Raw genomic sequence first — 19774 nt, 5'->3', positions numbered from 1 at the left:
TAGCATACCACACGGCTATTGTCCATGCTTTGAGAGGGAGGAGGGAGGGATCCCTACTTGTGCTGTGAGAAGAGGTGGGGGGAAGCAGGAGGAAGCCAGGCAGATGCTCTGTGCCTACAAGTCTCTGCTGGAGTTCCAGCAAGAGAGCACAGGGGAGGGGCCAGCCTTGCTGTGAAGCATAGATCCCCACCCAGTCCAGAGAGCATGCCGGGATGCTGGGGAGTCTGGTTTAACTTAAAACATCAAGGGGTCTGGGACAGATACTGCATAAACCGGTTTGACCCACATCAGTTAAGTCTGATACTACATTCAACCAGGTTTATGTCAAGCTGGTTTCAGCCATTTTCAAACTGGTTTATGTGCACTGAATGTCTATTCTGTTACAGGTTTAAACCAATTTCTGATCACTGAAACTGGTTTATGTATAATGTCTGTCCCTAGCCTAACAGTCTATTGTGTTTTTAGTTTTTGTGAACAGATGCAAACCAAAATACTTCAATTCAAATATGAAACTGCAGTGACTTGTGGGAGTTGCACTTCAGTTGCCCCAAACCCTAGTTGTTCTCTATGGTCTAAAAACTCCAACAAGATTTTATCGTCAACAACACACCATGCCCACAGCACTCCCATGATGCACTTTTTCCTTAGACCAAAAGGGAAGGCAATAGGAAATGTAGTATCACTAAGAATTTTGACCTACAGAAGAGAGTGGGAGTACAGTAGGACATGGATCCTTTGTATCCAGGTGGTTCCATTCCACCTAATTTACAGTGGGTTGCAAAACTAAGGATAAGCCACTCAGCTGATTGTTGCAGCTATTACTTCAAAAGGAGCTGCTTCTACACTCAGTAGAACACAGCTATGGTCCTACATATCTTACAGGAGAAGTGATACCTCTGGAAATAAAAGTTCCAGCAAACAGCTGGAGCACCTAGGCAGTCCCAAGGTATTTATGTTGCTACAGCATATATATATTTGCTGTGAATTTTTTTTCTTGATTTCCTTTCTGATATTATTACTCAATGTCAATCTATGTCTGGGTAAATCAAAATTTCTTCTAAGATGTAGCTTTTCTTTTGCTTAACTCCTTAGCTCTTTTTCATATTGCATTCTGTTCTTTGTAACTGCACATTTAATTCTGTGGTAGCAATTTATGAAGTAACTAGATTACAGAGCTGTATATAGGCATATATAAGAGAGAGAAATGTATTTTCTCATAAATCCTTGGGGCACGTGTACACACACACACACACACACACACACACACACACACACACACACACACACACACACACACACACACACACACTTGTTATTCTCTTGCAAAGATGAAGGGCTGTGAACTAGTTGGGGAGATTTTATATATATATATATATATATATATATATATATATATATAAAAATTTTTCTAGTGGTGTGGGAGTGTTGTATATATATAAAATCACCCCAGCTACTTCACAGACCTTCATCTTTGCAGGAGAATAACAAACCTAACCCTGGAAAGAATCCAGGTTCTACATAATAATTAGACTACAACTTCCATAAGGCATTACAACAGCATATCCAAATCAAAACATCTGGGGTTTTGATTTTCATAGAAAAGCTGAAATTTTTGGTTGGAAACATCTGCCAAGATATAGTTTCAATAGATGAGCATATTACAAAAGTACTACATTTACCAAAAAAAAAAAATACAGTAAAGTGAGGTCATCTCTGTTTTAAAAAATATCCATTTATTTACTTTTTATTCAAATATCTCAGGCTCTGAAAATAATGAAAGGCCCCCATCTTCAATTAATGCAACTTTTTACTAAAATCATAAACATCCATGTACCTTAAGTTTCACCCCCAGTAAAGTCGGATTCACTGTTATAGTATTTCAGTTTTACACCAACAAAACTACATTGAGATAAGCAGTCACAGTGGTGTAAAGCTGAAGCACTGAGGAATCAGAAACATGAAATTTGACCACACTTTTCCTATAATGTTTATCTATAATCTCTACCTTCCCCATCATTATTTTTTTCCTCTTCAAGCTGCAGAAACAGTACTTCCATCTTTGGAAAGCACACAGTTATTGCAGATGCTGGCAAGAACAAACCACAATGAAAATGTTTTTTTTTATATTATGCAAACTCTTCCCCTTAAATACTACAATTCTTCAATCTAGTTAATTCATAAATTGCTACCACAGAATTAAATGTGCTGCTACAAAGAACAGAATGCAATACAAAAATATTTAAGGAATCAAGCAACAGAAGAGCCACATCTCAGAACAACATTTTGATTTACCCAGAAACAGACTGACTGAGTAATAATATCAGAAAGAAAAAAAAAATTCACAGCAACTTTAAAATCTGGGTTTCCCCCCAAATGGTGGGGGGTGCTCTCAGCAATTTCTTAGCATTCCATGAAAAATAATAATTAATAGTCTCATTCAGTTGTATATAGAATATACAATATGGATTTCAAATAGAATACAATTTATATTGTATATATATATATATATATATATATATATATATATATATATATATATATATATATATGTACACACACTATGTGTGTATGTGCACACACTATATTTATATTACATTAGTCATTCTGAAGCATCAAAAACAAATATGAAAACAAAATGAGCTTGAGGCTCACATTTGTCATAATGATTGTCAACATTCTGTGCAGAAAACGGTAATAAATCTGATCACTCGATATGATATGAGGCAGGCATGCATATTTTTGTAGTAACTTCTCATGAGTTCTCCACTTTAAAGAGGTTGCTGCTCTCTGTTCTGCTGTTGTTAGTGCTGGAATCAAGTCAGGGACAGTCAATAACTAAAATATAAAATAGAAATATTAGAAAAATTTAAAATCTTAAGTCACCAAGACATATAAATAATTGAAGCCTAAAATGAATTATACAAATCATGAAAACATAGGGCTGGAAAGAACCCCATTCTTCTGCTCTAAGGCAGATTAAATATGTCTAGATCAACCTTGTGACAAGAAAGGTTTTCTTGGTAATATCTTTTACTGGACCAACTATATAAATAGCAGAGAGGTCAGATAAGCTATCGGGTGCAAAGCTCCTTGCTGAGGTCTGAGAAAGAAGGAGACACAGCCTAAGGTAAATGCCAGGTAAAACAATGACATTGGTTTAACTCCATTACATAAAAACAGAGAGAGGTGGTTAGCCATGTTAGTGTGAAGTCAGGCAGAAGGCCAGGCAGGGTGGCACTTCAGAGACTAATCAGTTGATAGGCATAAGCTTTCATAGGCAGCAGCCTACTTCAACAGATGCTAAAACTCATATGCTCTGAAATTCATGAGTTTCACAGCATCTGTTAAGTATGCTATCACTTTTGAAAGCTGATACTTCTTTGCACCAGTTCTTCTCAAAGGCGGCATTCTATCCTACCTAAATAAAAATAGTTGAAAGTAGAAGCGGGCTATAAAACTGTGAAGCAGAGACAAGTTACAGTTTCACACCATTTCCCAAGCCTTTCTATATTCTAAGAAACATCAGTCCAGGTAAGACTTCCCAAGCCTCAAGGAGAGCAGGATAGTAACTTCCCTTGTCTTGCATTACTCTTGCTACGTGAATTTAGTTTTTAAAAGTGACTTATTTATGAGTTTCTATTTATGTAAAATATATTCATCCGTTCATGGTCTTGGGTAGCCTCTGCCACTAGAGTACACATGTGCCTCAAAATATCAATACATTTTCCTTCAAAACACTCTGTGAGGGGTTCCCCATCCTATGAATGGGGAATCTCATGCATCAAAAGATTAAACTAATTGTATAAGGTGATCTTTTTACCTGGTGAGTCAGATGGGCAGTCTGCAGGCAGTCCAGTTAGTGGCCCCAATCAAGCACCCAGGGTGGGTGGCAGCAGACACCATCTGGCCCCACAAGGGGAGAAGGGGACATGGTTTGGCCCCAACCCAGCCCTACAAAGGGGAAGGGGACATAGCCTGACCTCATGGGGGGAGGGAGGAGGGGGGGTATAACCTGGTTCCAGTTGACACATGGGGCTTGGGAATTTAGCAATGGGGAAGTGTGGCTGTATTAATGGCCACTGCTCCCCCACTGCCAAATTCTCTAACCTGCGGGGAGCCCCACATGCCAGATGGGATGGCTCCATGGGCTGCATTGGGACCATGGGCCACAGGCTAAGCACCCCTGGTTTAACACAGTGGTACTCAACTGTTTTGGACTTGAGGCAACCCTTCATAAACTTTTGTGAATTGAGTGACACTTCATTTTAAAACCTAATGTATATATTACAGTGCTTACCTCCTTGCAGAGAGACTGGGCAGTGAGGATGGGGAATCATCCAGGCATGGGAAAGTCTAAGCCTGTGTTTATCTACTTATCTCCTCACACATCATGGCTTACCCTTCAAAGGATCTGGTAAGCACCCCAGAGTGCCCCAGCAGCCTGGTTGGGAATCACTGGTCTAGGGTCACAGAGGGGGGTCAGTGGTAAAACAAGGAACAGGACCCAATTGTCCCAAGCCCTGGCTCAGTGATGTGACAAGCAAGAACCATCCTTTCATCTAAAAGAAGTTGTTTAAAAATGGCAGTTGTGTGCTGCCTTACTCATGTGCATACATATATATCCAGTAGACATAAAGCTACTCTCGAAACCAACTGTTCCAAGATGCATGCACAACTATTGTTCAGATTAGTGACTTTGAAAATGTGATCCATTTTGTAAACAATATAGTATTTAGACAAAATATAAGTTTCTATTTTGTAGTGGACATAAGGGCTTTCAAGTTTCTCTCTCTCAGAAAACATACATACAGGACTACATTCCAGACTTGCGCTACATATACAGGGAGGGAAAGAAGAGAGTGCAAGAGTAATTAAACATACAAAAATGGCAGGTTTCAGATTCAGCATAAAAAAGATCTGTTCCTGTGCCCTTCTACGGTCTATACATAGACTTTGGGATTCAAATGTGTATTGCATATGTAAAATAACTTTACTATTAACCCCATTTATATTTAGATACTCACCTTGCTTTCTGATCCACTGTTTTCTCCACCAGTAGCCATAAGTTCAAGGATTTCAGGAAGGTGACCTATTAGTGCATCTAATACCTATTTGAAGAAATGCAAGGTAAATCACATTTGTACATCACCTGGCCTGGTCTTTCTCTCACACAATTAAAAGCTAGTATGTCTCTACTGACTCCATGCTGTTACTGCTACATTACACTAGTATATATCCAAGGAGAATCAAGTCCACTTTTTTGTTTGTAGTTTTGATATTAAAGTTAATGGGCAATATTATATATAAAATGGCTTAAGTTTCAAATTCAGAAAAATAAAACTATAACCTGGAATTGTACCTATATTATGGTCAGAATATTATTCAGAATACAAGATATTTAAACACTATTTTCCTCATGAAGCCCTGCATTTCCTAGTTTTGTAAGAATTTCAAATATAAAAAAGAATGACTATTTGAATACAAGATGAGGTCCCTCCGCCCCTATTTAACATGTGGAAAGAGCCCCTGGTTTTCGATTTAAGTGCAAGACATCAGGAGGGGGAGGCAGCTGTTGCAGGTCTGACTCAAGGCTGGTGTTGGAACCAAAGCTGATGCCTGCTCCCTCCCACCTCTGCCTCCCCCACTGCCAACACCCCAATCTCCCCATTTTCCCCCCTGCCTACCTCCTTTCACTGAATCACTACCCTCCAGTTCTGGCAGGGCTGTGGACTCTCTCCAACCAGCTGCAAAGCATAGTTGTTCTGGCCTCAGTCTGTCCTGGTAGCAGCAGTGGCAGCAGCTCTGATCCAGACTCTGGTTCCAGAACTTGGCTAGAGGTGCTGCTGCCAGAACAACTGCTGCTGGGCTGGGGCCACAGCAACCACATGCTCTGCGCCCTGGGCTGGAGTGCGGCCAGAGCCCTGTCAGTTCCAGAGGGTAAGTGGTGGCAGGGGGACAGGGAAGGGGCCCTGTGCCCTCCCCTTCCCATGCCCTCCCCCCCCAACAAATCAGCTGCACAATCTCCATGAGTGCAACTCTGATCCCTCTTCCTTACTTAATATGCTGCTCTTTCTGTCCTGTGCTCCCTGCCTGATATAGTGCTCTGTTTTCTACTCCCTGTCCTATCTGTCACTGTGCTATCTGTCCACGCCCCAAGTCTGCTGCATGCCATGCACAGAAATTGCCTGTGCCACTTGTGGAACCCATGCCACAGGCTGGCCACCCCTAGACTAAAATATTACACAGCAAAGTAACCAGTATGGAAAGCCTGGGACATGTAAAAACTAAAACTACAAAGATCCTATAACATGTACTATAGGGACAAATCCTAAAACAGGTCTAGACATCTTCATCCCCATCTCCATAGTCCAACTCCAACTTCTGTTACAGAGTTAACCATAAATGCAAATGTTGGGTCTGAGACACTCTTTTGGGTGCCCAACTTAACACACCATGAAAACCTGATTTATGTTATGAGCACCTTCTTTGGAAAGTCAGATGCCTTTCAGATATCTCAACCTAGATATTCAAAAATTGAGACACCCCTCCCCTCCCTCCCCCCCAAATCACTACCTCGTTTTCAAATTGTGACTCAGGGTCCTACATAAAACCTGAGCCTAGATGCTGAAATAAATCCAGAGAAGTCAATAGCACTTCCTGCTCACCATTGAGAACTGAAATTATTTAAGCACCCTACCAGACCAGGACCCAATCCATCACTTTTTCTCCCTGTAATCATTTGTCCACTTCAATATAAAACCATGTCTCATGACATTCCTGCAATATGGTTAGAGTTTGCCTGTACATAAAGCCTAAGACAATAAAAACCTTAGGTGATTTCCCTGAAGCTTCCAAGCTCTATTCCAAGTACTGTTTGGAACACAATGTCTTTAACCACTAATATATAAAAATAAAATTTCCCTTTTACACAGAGAAATTGAAAGTGAAACAACTCCACCCTCCTGAAGCTTAGCACTGATCCATTGCTTGTGTGGGGGCAGGGTACACGCTATACATCTCCACACACACGCATACACTATACATCCCAAAGCAGAATTTTTTAAAATAAAATTCTGATAAACCTGATAAAAACAGGGTGGGGCTTACTTAATTTAAATATCATAGGTTTTCTCTCCTCTATATTTCCAATGATCAGCCCCTTCAAAAGTATCAAGTTAATGTCTATAATGGATCCTTTGATCTTTACAAAGAGTATGAGGTATGCTAAAACTACATCCTTGGCACTCTTGGGCTTTAACATTCTCCCATTTTTGCATACCAAATTTGAAAATAAGGTAGTGAATTCACCCACTTTGGCCTTATCACCTCATTTCTAAGTTTGGTACCGTAAAATCTTTGTTATCTGGCATCCCTGGGGTAAGGAGATTGCCAGTTATATAAAAATTCCCGTTATCTGAAATAACCTGGCAGGGGTTTTCAGATAAGGCACAGGGGGGCACGGCAGTGGTGTGCAGTGATAGTGCAGGGTGGTGGGTGGCAGCAGCTGCTGCCATCTGCAAGCTTTCCCCTGCGCCCCCCACCCCCATCCAGCTGGTTGGCCAGAAATTCCGGTTAACGGAATTTTCGGTTGGTTAAATGCCGGGTAACAGAGATTTTACTGTACATGCATACAGGATCAGTTGGAGCAGGATGACCTCATGAGTGACACCTCCAATTAACACCAAGGACATAGTATAGGCATAATTATGTGAAACGGAAGTAAAAGATAGCAATCATTTCATGTATTTATCATCATGGTGCATTACATTATACTGGCCTGAAGCATCAATATAAACAATGAAGGGAAGAGCAAATAAGAGTATGTTACCTCCAGTGACTCATCCTGTAATAGCGTTACTAGTTCTTTGTGTATTGCATACACACCCGAATTTAAAATCTTAGCAACCTAAAAAACCAGGATGCACAAACAAAAACATACTTCAGTCCGAAGGAACAACAGCAGTTAAATCAGGTATACTTTAACAAGGTTGGAATACATAAAGACAAGGATGCAAGGCAAATCTCTACTGACAACAATCAAGGAGTTATGTACTTTCTTACTGTTAGCATAAAGCACTGCTTATATAAGCAGCATATAAAAATGAACACCCAAGCTATTGTCTAACTGCAAAATATACCATTGAGATTGGATTAACAAGGGCTTTCTTTTCTAATTTCTGCGTTCCAAAAATATTTTTAAAAGATGCTGCTGAAGCTACCCAGAAAAAAAGTTTCCTATACATTGCCATGGCAGCAGAATAGTCAGCCTGCTGACTTGAAATAAAAGTCAGTTTAAAGTTAACTGCAGCCCTCAGGCAGGCCTCTCTGACTTTTGCTGCTGGAGTTTCTCACTGCTTAATCTATATCTGTGAACTTTTTTTTATGAGAATTCATAAATCATATATACAGTCTTGCAAAAAGCCTGATGTCAATGTCAAAACAATTAATAATATTGTACTGTAGTATAAGCCTGTGCGAAACGGCACCATTCCGTTTCAACTTGTGTTTCGATGTTTCGACAGAACAGCGCTCCATTTCGAATTCTGCTTCTATTCGAAACCACCGTTCTGTTCTTTTTCGTCTAAACAGTTTCGCTGTTTCAACGCTGCTTTGACGTTTCACCCATAGGCTATAATGGGGAAGCTCAAAACAGCCTTTAACTTTGTCATTAATGGCCTGATTTGGATGAAACTTGTAGGAATGGTAGACCCTTCTGAAGGCATGAAGCATGCGAAGTTACAAGGAGATAGCTGCAGGGAGTTCAGGGAAACTGCACCCCAAAGTCTTCAAAGCACAACTCATGTTACGTGTATGTGTTAAGCCACAGTGGGGTCAAAACTTATAGGCATGTGAGCCCCTGCAGAGGCCACAAAGCCTGCCAAGTTTCAAGGAGATAGGTGCAGGGGTTTGCGGGAAACTGTACCTCAAGCTATAGACAAGCAAAACTCGTGACATGGGTGACACTGTGTGCGCTAAGGCACAGCAGGGTGAAAGTTGCAGGCCTGTTAGTCCCTGCTGCGGCCACGAAGTCTGCCAGCTGTTAAGGAGATAGGTGCAGGGATTCTGGGTTCTGGTGCCCTGCACCTCCTGACCGCAGGCAGACAAAACACGTGACATGGGTAGGTGACACTGTGTGTGTGTTCAGGTGTGCCCTTCCTGGAGCTGGGGCCTCTGCACAACATGGCAATGTGCCCCTGTGAGGCCTCCTCCTCCCCTACAGCAGGTTGTGGTTCAGGAAGCACTGCAGGACATCCATTCAGTTCTAGGGGAGATTCTGGGATCTTTGGTGTAAAATAATGTCATATTGAGAACAGGGGATTGACCTGACGGCGTTATTCATTGTGTACTTACTTTGAATACCCTGAAACTGTACAGGGATGTATCCAATAAGGATGCGTGTATATACCAATATGCAGATAGTGTGTGTATGTAATACACACCATCATTAATACAGTGATCCTGTTACTATCTCTCTTTCTGTCTATACATGGGGATAGTGATACAAATATTCATTTATCCTCTTTGCATATAACCATATACTAGTGTCTGTAGTTAGTACATATATAATAGGTACAAGAACTCATGTCACGAGTTTTGCCTGTCAGCAGCTAGGGGTGCAGGGCACCAGAACTCAGAATCCCTGCACCTATCTCAACAGCTGGCAGGCTTTGCAGCCACAACAGGGACTAGCAGGCCTGCAGCTTTCACCCTGCTGCGCCTTAGCACACACAGTATCACCCATGTCACGAGTTTTGCTTGTCCACAGCTTACGGTACAGTTTCGCGCAAACCCCTGCACCTATCTCCTTGAAACTTGGCAGGCTTTGTGGCCTCTGCAGGGGCTCACATGCTTGCAGTTTTGACCTGGCTGTAGCTTAACACACGCATGTGACATGAGTTTTGCTTTCAAGACTTTGGGGTGCAGTTTCCCTGAACCCCCTGCAGCTATCTCCTTGTAACTTCACAGGCTTCATGCCCTTAGAAGGGTCTACCATTCCTACAAGTTTCATCCAAATCAGGTCAAAAATGACAAAGTTAAAGGCTGTTTTGAGCTTCCCCATTAGAGCCTATGGGCGAAATGTCAAAACAGTGTTGAAACGGCAAAACCTTTCAACTTGTCTCATTTTGTTTCAAGGCTGTTTCAACAATATCTGTTTCATTTCAATTTTGCTGTTTCAATCCCGAAATGAGTTGAAAGAGCGTCGAAACAAAACTGGCAGCAAAATTTCACGTAGCCCTACTGTAGAATAACAATGCAAGAGAAAAGCCACAATGGATCTGATATCTCAGCCATGCGTGTTATATCACAGCTTCCTTCAAAAATGGCACTTTGATTCATATTCAGACCAAGAGTTTAACTCCAGCTAAAAGGAAGGTTATTTACTTCCTCTAGGAAAAAGTTACGCAGAATTCATCAAATATATGCCCAACTTGCAGTAACACCATAAATTACTTATAGCTGGCTGACCTATATTTCACTATTTATGGTGGTGATACAAGAACTTAACCAAAACTGAGTATAGACAACATTTTAGTAAAATTTCACCAGTTCCATTTACAGAACTAAAACAATTTCCTTGGCTATATTCAATCATCACTTTAAAATCATCTTGGAGTTGAAACATTCATATAGGATTTTGCTGAATTATAGTTTTAAGTATAAAATAACAACTTCTAGCTTGGATTATTTCCTGTTAAAGCAACATTGTGAAAACAAGAGAATAACATACTGTGGTAGAATCTAAAGTAAAACCAAAGTAACATTTTCAACAAGGGTAAGAATACAATTGTTCCTGAATAAGTTATACCTAAATTATCATTGTCCCTGAATAAATTATACTTAAATTTATCCTGAAATAAAAATATCCCAGAATTAGCATGCACACACGCTGTCCTTCTAATCAGGGTTTTAGTGAGCAGCTGAATGCCATGCCGCTTTTCTGCCATGGATTCAATCATAGTCTTGGGATAACTGTACAGGTATACTTCACAATATTCTGGGATAAGCTATTACCGCCTCTTATCCAGGAAAGTTTCTTACTCTTTATCCTGGGGATAAATGTGACATCTGTTTGCAGTCCACATAACTTACACCCTCAGACTCATTTGACCATCAATTAAATGGTGATTACAGCAGCTAACTCCTGGGTTGGCCCAAGACATATGTTTACAGTAAAGAATGTTGAGCTCATTTGAATGAATCCCCAATATTTGGATTTTTTTTTAAGGAAAAAAAAAGTCAGGAATATCTACAAGACTATAAACAGATACATATAATAAAACAATACAGTAGCTACCTGAATCCAAATGTATAATTAAAATGCACATACTTCTTTCATTTCTATACAGTTTTAAGTCTTGGCATCTTAAATTCAGACAATGTTTAGCTTAGGCCAGTGCTTACAGATATTTTGGTCATTCTGCCCATTAGTGCCATATCCTGTACAGCTCTAGAGAAAGGCATCAGCATTAGGCCAAAAGCAGCAGCATCTTCTCCCGGTACTTGTCTCCTTCACTTCCCATTCTTCTCCTTGTATTTATCTAAACTTCAACCAAGTATTTGTATCCCATATTACAAAAAAATAAAAACCAAATAATGCAAACACTTATCTTGATCCCAGTTATTTTTACTCCTGTCCTCCCAACATTTATCTCGAAAATTTTTGTACATACTGTTCACTGCTTGGACTCACAGTCTTGAGCATTTCCTATTGCTGCACTCCTTTTTCCATACTCCAAAACTGTTCTCTATCAATATCAATAACCTTCTCTTAGCTAAATTTTAAGTCACTTCAAGTTTTTTAAATGTATGTAACAGGTAAAAATTATACATCAAAGAAGTTGCAACAAACTAGCTAATTTTAGTATAACTTCTAAAACCTTCTCAATGAGGCACTGCAAAGCTAAAATACCACAAATGAGAACTTAGGCAGAGTACCATTAAAGAAATGTAATATAAAAAAGCCAACTCATAACTGTAGTATTAACAAAGACACTTTCTGGACTTACTTCATAGAAGCCAACAGCCATAGTATATCTGACTGGCACTTCAGGGTCATGACAAAGACAGAAGAACGTGGAGTATAGTTCCAAATGGAAATTTTTTGGATCCACAAAAACAATCATTGCCTATGGAACAAAAATATATAATCTTTAACCCAAATGGATTAATAAGCCAAACTGTTTGGGACTTCAGCTAGCTCAGGGATCACTTCTCACCTACGTCCAAGCTGCGACACACATGCATGGCTGCAGAACACTTCTGAACTGGCTGATTGCACAACAAATTGACCCTCACCAAATAAGGGATCAGAAAAGGCAATCCACTTTGGAGCATTTTAGGGAGCTTGTATTCTCTAGGATTAATTTGTGCCACAATCGGGGCTGGGCTGATGCAGCCCAACTGTGCCCCGGGGGCTGTCTTCTGGACATGCTGCTTTTCTGAGGACATGAGCTAACCAGCGGTTCCCAAACTCTTACAGACTGCACACCACCAGTTTAAAATGGTATAGCCTTAAGTATCACCAGCAAAATTTTCAGTTCAACCTTAAGTACCACCAGCAAATTTTTGTCATATAAAGTAATTATAATAAATCTGTTAAAACATACCACTGACAGGTTTTCTGCATACTACTGGTGGTAATCGTACCACAGTTTGGGAACCGCTGAGCTAAGTGATGCAGTGTACAGACCTTTACTACTGGATAAAACTCAATAGTATTTTAGTATTTATTTCCTCCTTGCCTAAGAATGCCTTACAGTCCTATCACTATGTAGTGAGACAGTTACTATATGCAGTCTCCTGAGCCCCTCGTAAACATGGCATCACATGTAAATTTCTTAACTGCTTTATCTCAGGCAAATGTAGACTGCATCATGAACTTGATGACTTAGACTGCTTTAACATGCTTAGACTGCTTCCACAACTACATACCTATACGTGGCTACCAAGCACAGGGTCCCATTTCTCATTTAATTCTACCATACTGTGTAAAATTTTACACATCTTATTAATAAGGTTTTTAATGTTTCCATGAATTAGCTGAACTTTCCATATGAGTTTTAAAACAAACAAAATACTTATTTGGGAAGCAACAAAGCCAGTCTGAAACTGCAGACATAATAGGGCTGTGTGAAACGGCTATGTTTTGTTTTGGATTTGGCCGTTTCGGAGGATAGTAATTTGTTTTGGTGTTTCGGATCACTGTTCCATTTCGATTTGGCCAGATCTGTTTTGGAGTTTCAACGCTGTTTTGGCACTGATTCAGAGATTCGGTTCAGCCAGGGGGAGGCAGGCACAGCTGGGCGGCTGTGGGTTCTTCCATGGCTCCTGACTGGGCCTGCCTCTCCCCAGGCAGGGGGAACTATAGGCGAAGCCGCCAAGGCTGCCCTGCCCGGCCACATCCCCTACCCAGCCTCAGCCTCCCGGCACTTAAAAAAACCCCGCACTCACCGGCTGCAGCAGCGGCGATCAGGGCCTCTGAGGGCTCGTAGGCATAGCCCCTCTGTGCAGCACGGAGCAGTGGGGGGCAGCAGGGATCACCCCTGCCTGGCACCCATGTGGCAGCTGCCCCATGGTACAGGTGCAGCACAGCAGGGTGCTGCGCGCTGTCTGGGAGCTGGGGCCACTGGAGTCTAGCACTGCTAGGCTCCAGCTGACACATGGGGCCACCCCAGCTCCAGACAGCGCACGATGCCCTGCTGAGCAGCACTGCACTCGTGTGATACAACAGCTGCCATGTGGGTGCCAAGCAGGGGGGTGATCCCTCCTCCCCCCCCCCCCGGTGCAGTGGGGGGGTTCTGCCATCAGCCCCCAGAGGCCCTGATCACCGCTGCTAGAGCTGGTGAGTGCAGGGCTGGGTTTTTTTGCCTTTTTTTTTTTTTTTTTTTTAAGCGTCAAGAAGCTGGACTGGGCAGGGGATGGAGCCAGGCTGGGCAGGGCAGCCATGGGGGCTTCTGCCATGGCTCCCACCACTCAGGGAGAGGCAGGCACAGCCAGAGGAGCCATGGGAGAAGACCCCATGACTGCCCTGCCCAGCCCCAGCTTCTCAGCACTTCAAAAAAATTAAAAATAAAAAAAGCCCTGCATTTACCAGCTGTAGCAGCGGCACAGGGCCTCTGGGGGTTTGTGGCAGAGCCCCCCAACACAACACAGGGCAGTGGGGGGCAACGGGGATCACCCCCCCCCAGCACCTACGCGGCAGCTGTCACATCGCACGGGTACAGAATGCCTTGGCAGGGCACCGCGTGCTATCTGGGAGCTGGGGCAGCTCCAGCACTCAGCCAAAGCCCAGCAGCACTCAGCCCCAGCTCCCAGACAGCGTGCAGCGCCTTTCCAGCTGCGCTGTACCTGCTCCAGTGGGCAGCTGCCCCACAGGTGCCAGGTGGAAGGGGGGGGGGTGATCCCCGCTGCCCCACACTGCACCGTGCTGTGCAGGGAGGCTCTGCCACAAGCCCTCAGAGGCCCTGATTATCGCTGCTGCAGCCAATGAGTGTGGGGCTTTCTTTTTTTTTTTTGAAATGCCAAAAGGCTGGGGCCAGGTAGGGCAGCCATGGGAGCTTCTCCCACAGCTCCTCTTGCTGTGTCTGCCTCTGCCCCGACAGGGGGAGCTGCAGGAGAAGCCCCCATGCCTGCCCTGACTGGCCCCATCCCCCGCCCGGCCTCAGCCTCCTGGCACTTTAAAAGGAGGGCTGCGGGGCTGTGTTGGACTCTTCCTGGGGATGCCTCCTAAACATTTCCAAAATGTTTCAGATGGTTTTGTTTCATTTTGGAGATGTTTTGGAGCCTTCCATTTCGGATTCAGTGTTTCAGGCACCGAAACACCTCCAAAACGAAACCGCTGCCAAAATTCTGCACAACCCTAATAATTACGTGTACAAAACTTGCATTTACTGATGTAAATCAAAAGATTACTTGCCACATCCCTTGGCACATTTTTAAAGCCAACATAAAAATAATTTGGTGATCATTTTAAGTATGAATACATTTTGCTTTAAATGCAAGTTCAAACATTCAAACTAGAAAGCAGGCTAACAAAAGCTGTAGTTTTAGGCATCAAGACCTTATTTTTATATATATGGGTTTAACTTTTAATACGTATATATATCTTATGCAGGGGCAAATACTGGAAAGCCAGTTCTGTAGAACAGATGAAGGTCTCAGTAACTGAAGACCCAACAAATATAGACTCTGTTCCGCAGCTGTTGTTTCACTGGCACTGTACAAGGGCTTTGAGGGAACAGTATATCTGAAAGGATGAGACCAGTAGTTTCTTGGTCAAAATTAAGCAAGAATTTCTGTGGTTTAAAACATTACATATTCTTGCTTATAGGTTTTTAATGAGAAGCCCTGCTTTAAGCCAGTTTACTTGGTTTTTTTCACAGGGGTTATGTACAGGTAACTACGCACCCAATGTGATTCATAGAGAATAGCATTTAACTTACTGGAAAGTTGTAAGCACAATTCTTCCTCACTGATATATACTTCTTTTCCTGTTCTAATGTTTGAAATTGTATCTGATTATCATTGTGTCCGTTTTCCTGCTGCAAACCCAGCGTGCAAAGTTTCTTATAAAATTCCAAAAATCGCAAATGTTGCTCTGGAGTAAAAATTCCTTAAAAAAAAAAAATATTAATGCTTAAATCATCTCATTGTTCCAAAAACAATCTTATAACCCTTAGACTGTGAAATTAAATAATGAGCTTAATCCTGCTGAACAGGACTTCAATGGTAACTATTTCCTCACTTCAAATGCTACAAAGAAACAGCAATTATTAAAAAAAATGAAACTTGCCTATAAAAGAGGAATCTCTTATTCTGCATTGTGTGCACATATGTGCATGGTTGTATACACACACACACTATATATACATATACATACATATAAAATATATGTAAATATACAAGCACATAATATAAATAAAGTGCGTGCATGTGTGTGTCTACACAGATATTTCAGAAAATAACATCAATTTTGAAATAAAACCATTGTGCGCGCAATGATCATTTACTGGACCACATCACTTCTCTATATAATCATAAGTAATGGGTGCATTCAACAATGCTGTCAGGGTTCTCCACTGCTATACAGTTTCCCACTCATTGTATACAAAAATGGTTTTATTTCAAAACGGCCATTACTTCTGTAGATTTTTATACAGATCCAGTTCTAGAGAGAGACACTAAAGACATTTTATTTGGAAGGATTGTAAATATCTTTAAAAAGTGTTAGGTACCTAGTTTGTTTCCATGATTGCCTCAACAGTCTAGTTCAGTATCACTATTCTCTAAAAGGGGAATGTTATTCTAGCATGCAATGCTTGGATAAAGTCCTCTGCATAAATGCAAGCTTTGGGAAGTTGAGGACTAAATTTTATGAAACAGCTTCCCCAGGCCAGTTGTAGTACATCAACTTTTACCTTGCACTGAAAAACTAATTGGGCTGTTTCTACACATGGTAATCTACAGTTACATAGTAGGGCTGTGTGAAGCTTTGGAAACCAATTCGATTCAGAGGAGATTTGGCTGATTTGGCAGCTGAATTTCCGAATCTGAATTGAATCGGGAAACCCATTAAAAGGTCTGAATCGAATTGGAAGCCTCCAAATCAGTTTGGGGAGATTCAGAGATTCAGCCATAGACTACACAGGCAGTCCTCAACAACATTGGACACAACTGCCTCCAGCTGAGAAGTCTGTTGTGGTAGGTGGAGAGGGGAGGAAGGAGCATGGGGGTGGAGGGCAGATCAATGCCCCCACAGTGAGTAAGGGATTGGGGCTGAGGCAAGCTGCCCAGCCAGGTCAGTGGGGTGTGGGACTTGGGGAGGGGGCTTGAGCCACTGTGCACCACCGCATGCCACCAGTCTGAGAGCTGCTCTTCTGGTGGTCTGGGAGGGCATGGGAGTGTGTGTGCACTCAGATCTGTGCGAGTTGGGCTGGGCCAGGCTGCACTCCAGGAGGCTAGCCCCAGTCGCCCACCACCAGGCTGTGCTTGGGGGGTGGGGGGGAGGAGCCAAGGCTGAACTCCAGGAGGCTAGCCACAGCTAGCCGCAACTGGGGCTAGCCTCCCAGAGCACAGCCTGGCTCAGCCCACCCGGCACAGATCCGGGGGCAAACACCCACTCCCATGCCCTCCCAGACCAGCAGCAAGAGCTGCCGAAACAGCCACCAGGGCGCTGGGAGCTGCAAGCCCTGCTGGGGGGGGGGCAGACAGGAGAGCCCCGCCCTGCTCCCTGTGGTAGGCGCTGTACCTGGCTGCTCCACACAGGCCCGCAGGGCTGGAGTCACTGCCCAGGAGAGTGGGGATCCTGGCTCTGACCATGAGCAGGGCAGGAGGGGCCGGCGCCAATCCTGGGGTCAAGTCCCCCCTCGTGTCCGGCCGCACACCACTTCCCCCAACAGTCCAGGCAGCAAGCTGCTGCAGCTGGGGGGAGGGGCGCAGCGCAGCCTGTCAGCCACTCCCAGGGCTGCAGCAGGGAGCAAACTGGGGGGGAGCTGTCAGTAGGTGTGGGGAGGCATGGCTCTTGCTGCTATGCGCCCCCCCAGGAGGGCTGCATCGGGCTTTTCCCAGGGGATGCATGCCCCTGGATCTGTGTGTGGGACAAGAGCAGGCTGTCGTTGTTAGCTGGGGCTGGAGGTGGCACGGGGCTCTTTCTGGTGCTCAGGGAAGGCAGCAGTCTGCTCTTGTCCCATGTGCAGATCTGGGGCGATGTGCCCCCCAGGGAAGAGCCCAGTGCAGCTCCCCAGTCCGCAGCCCTCCCGGGGGGGGGGGGGGGTGGGCACGTACCAGCAAGAGCCACCCCCCCTCCACCCCATACCTACTTACAGCTCCCCACACTTTGCTCCATGCTGCAGCCCCAGGAGTGGCCGATAGGCTGCACCACACCCCTCCCCCCACACCTTCGCTAGTCCCTCCTTCCCTATTACTATTTTCCCTTATTTATGTTTGGAAGATAAACCCTGAAAAAGTCCTGGAATTTTTTTTTTTAATTTTTTTTTTTTAATAAAAACTGAAAATGCAAAACACTATTAATGGAGTAAGCAGGAACACACTTGTGCTCACTCCTACAAGGATTCTAGGCAGCAACTGCAGGAGCAGAGGATCCGAGTACTATAAAACCTCAATTCTCCCTCCCTACTGGCCTGCATTTCAGGAGATAAAGAACAGCACTTTCTTTCTAATATGCCCTATTTTCAAAGGCTTCCAGTTTAACCATAGTGAGGTTATAGACAGATGCAACAGTTGTACTGATATCAAAAGATAAAGATAGAGAAAGTGTCAATGGCATTGTGATTCTGTAGCAACATAAGTGTAGCAAAACCATTCCAACTTTAACTCTGTTTCATTCAGGGTCAAATCAGGGCAATTTAGCTAAACTTTTATAATTACAGCATCTTGGCAATGGGACAGTTGGATCCTAACCCTTGATGTGCAATCGTAAGCAGCAGCTTCCTTTTCTTCCCCTTCTCTTACCCTTTTAAAACAGCTAGGTATGCTTGTCCAAACCCTAACCCACTCCACTTGCAGGAAAACTAGGTATCAAAATGCCAAGATAAAGGTAGACAACTTCTACGAGGTAAAGAAATCTAACCTTTATGAATCTTTACGCACTACATGGCTTTAGAAGTTATTTGTATTAATTATCATTCCACTTGAACTATTTTAACTATCTAGGTTATATCACAATATCACAATACTTAAAGTCCCTCTTATTTTTAAGATTTTTTTTGGATCATACCATATAGTCCATTACACAGTTTCCCTAAATGGAAAGACAAAGAAACAAGAATAGATTCATCTGCTTTGAAGGATTTTTCACAGAATGATTTCACTAAGGGGAGCACAGTTTGACTCCTGTCATCTGAAAGACAAAACAGATTTTCAAAGTTAGCCATTCTCATTTAAACATCTGAAACACAGCACACACATTTTCCTGATAAAAATTGTAAATGACATCTTCTAAATTGTTTGGGATTGATATTTAAAAGGCAGACTTATTTTAGGAAAGTAACATAAATGGAATAATAAAAGTATTAGATTTTGGTTTTTTATTTAAAGAAAATATTTCATTTTGAAATTGACCAACATTCTTTAAGAAAATGGGCATGGACTTTTAAAATGGGTGAAAGGTTCAAAACCAAAGCAAAAGGTTTAGTGTTCGATTAAATGTTTTAAGTCAAGCCAAAACATAAATATTGTCAGACAAATAAAAATATGTATTTTTTCATCAAGTTAAAAATATATATTTTTATTTGAAGACCTCTGGTATCTCCCTATATTCTAATTCTTTTCTAATACCCAATGACAATTGCAGAAATTATAAGTTAAAAGAAAAAAACAAAGTCTAAAGTTGACAGCAAAACTTATTTTTGGACTGAAGAGACTTTACAACCTATTATTATACTTAATAAAGGAAAGGCCAGGAAAGCCAAGGCTGCAACCAAACTCCAACTAGCTTTGAGCATTAAGGACAATAAAAAGTCCTTTTCCAGATATGTGGGGAGCCGGAGAAAAAGCAGGGGCAATATTGGACCCCTGCTGAACCAAATGGGGCAACTGACAACTGACGCCCAGGAAAAAGCCAACCTATTAAATAGGTACTTTGCGTCAGTCTTTCATCAGTCCCATGGGACGCTCATGCCCGCTACGGGACAGGGAAGTCCGGGTGAGGGTGATCCCCTGCCCTCCATTAATGCTGACCTTGTGAAGGAACATCTTGAGAAGCTGGATACCTTCAAGTCAGCCGGCCCTGACAATCTTCACCCCAGGGTACTCA

General features: G+C 42.7%; 1 protein-coding gene across 5 annotated transcripts in view; it reads right to left on the bottom strand.

Annotated features, from left to right (window-relative positions):
• Positions 1 to 19774, bottom strand: part of PPP4R4 (protein phosphatase 4 regulatory subunit 4) — a 143978-nt gene that overhangs the window by 23786 nt on the left and 100418 nt on the right. For all 5 annotated transcript variants that reach the window (XM_019481639.2, XM_019481638.2, XM_059723189.1 and 2 more), the window contains 6 exons: positions 18737 to 18859; positions 15444 to 15613; positions 12009 to 12128; positions 7829 to 7906; positions 5025 to 5108; positions 2653 to 2835 (listed from right to left, as the gene is read on the bottom strand). In XM_019481639.2, the coding sequence (XP_019337184.1) occupies positions 2653 to 2835; positions 5025 to 5108; positions 7829 to 7906; positions 12009 to 12128; positions 15444 to 15613; positions 18737 to 18859 (758 nt within the window). The remainder of the gene's footprint in view (positions 1 to 2652; positions 2836 to 5024; positions 5109 to 7828; positions 7907 to 12008; positions 12129 to 15443; positions 15614 to 18736; positions 18860 to 19774) is intronic.

This window comes from Alligator mississippiensis, chromosome 2, assembly GCF_030867095.1.
Source record: "Alligator mississippiensis isolate rAllMis1 chromosome 2, rAllMis1, whole genome shotgun sequence".
Classification (NCBI taxonomy): Eukaryota; Metazoa; Chordata; order Crocodylia; family Alligatoridae; genus Alligator; species Alligator mississippiensis.
Note: the sequence above shows the minus strand (reverse complement) of the source record. Positions and strands in the feature narration are given on the sequence as shown.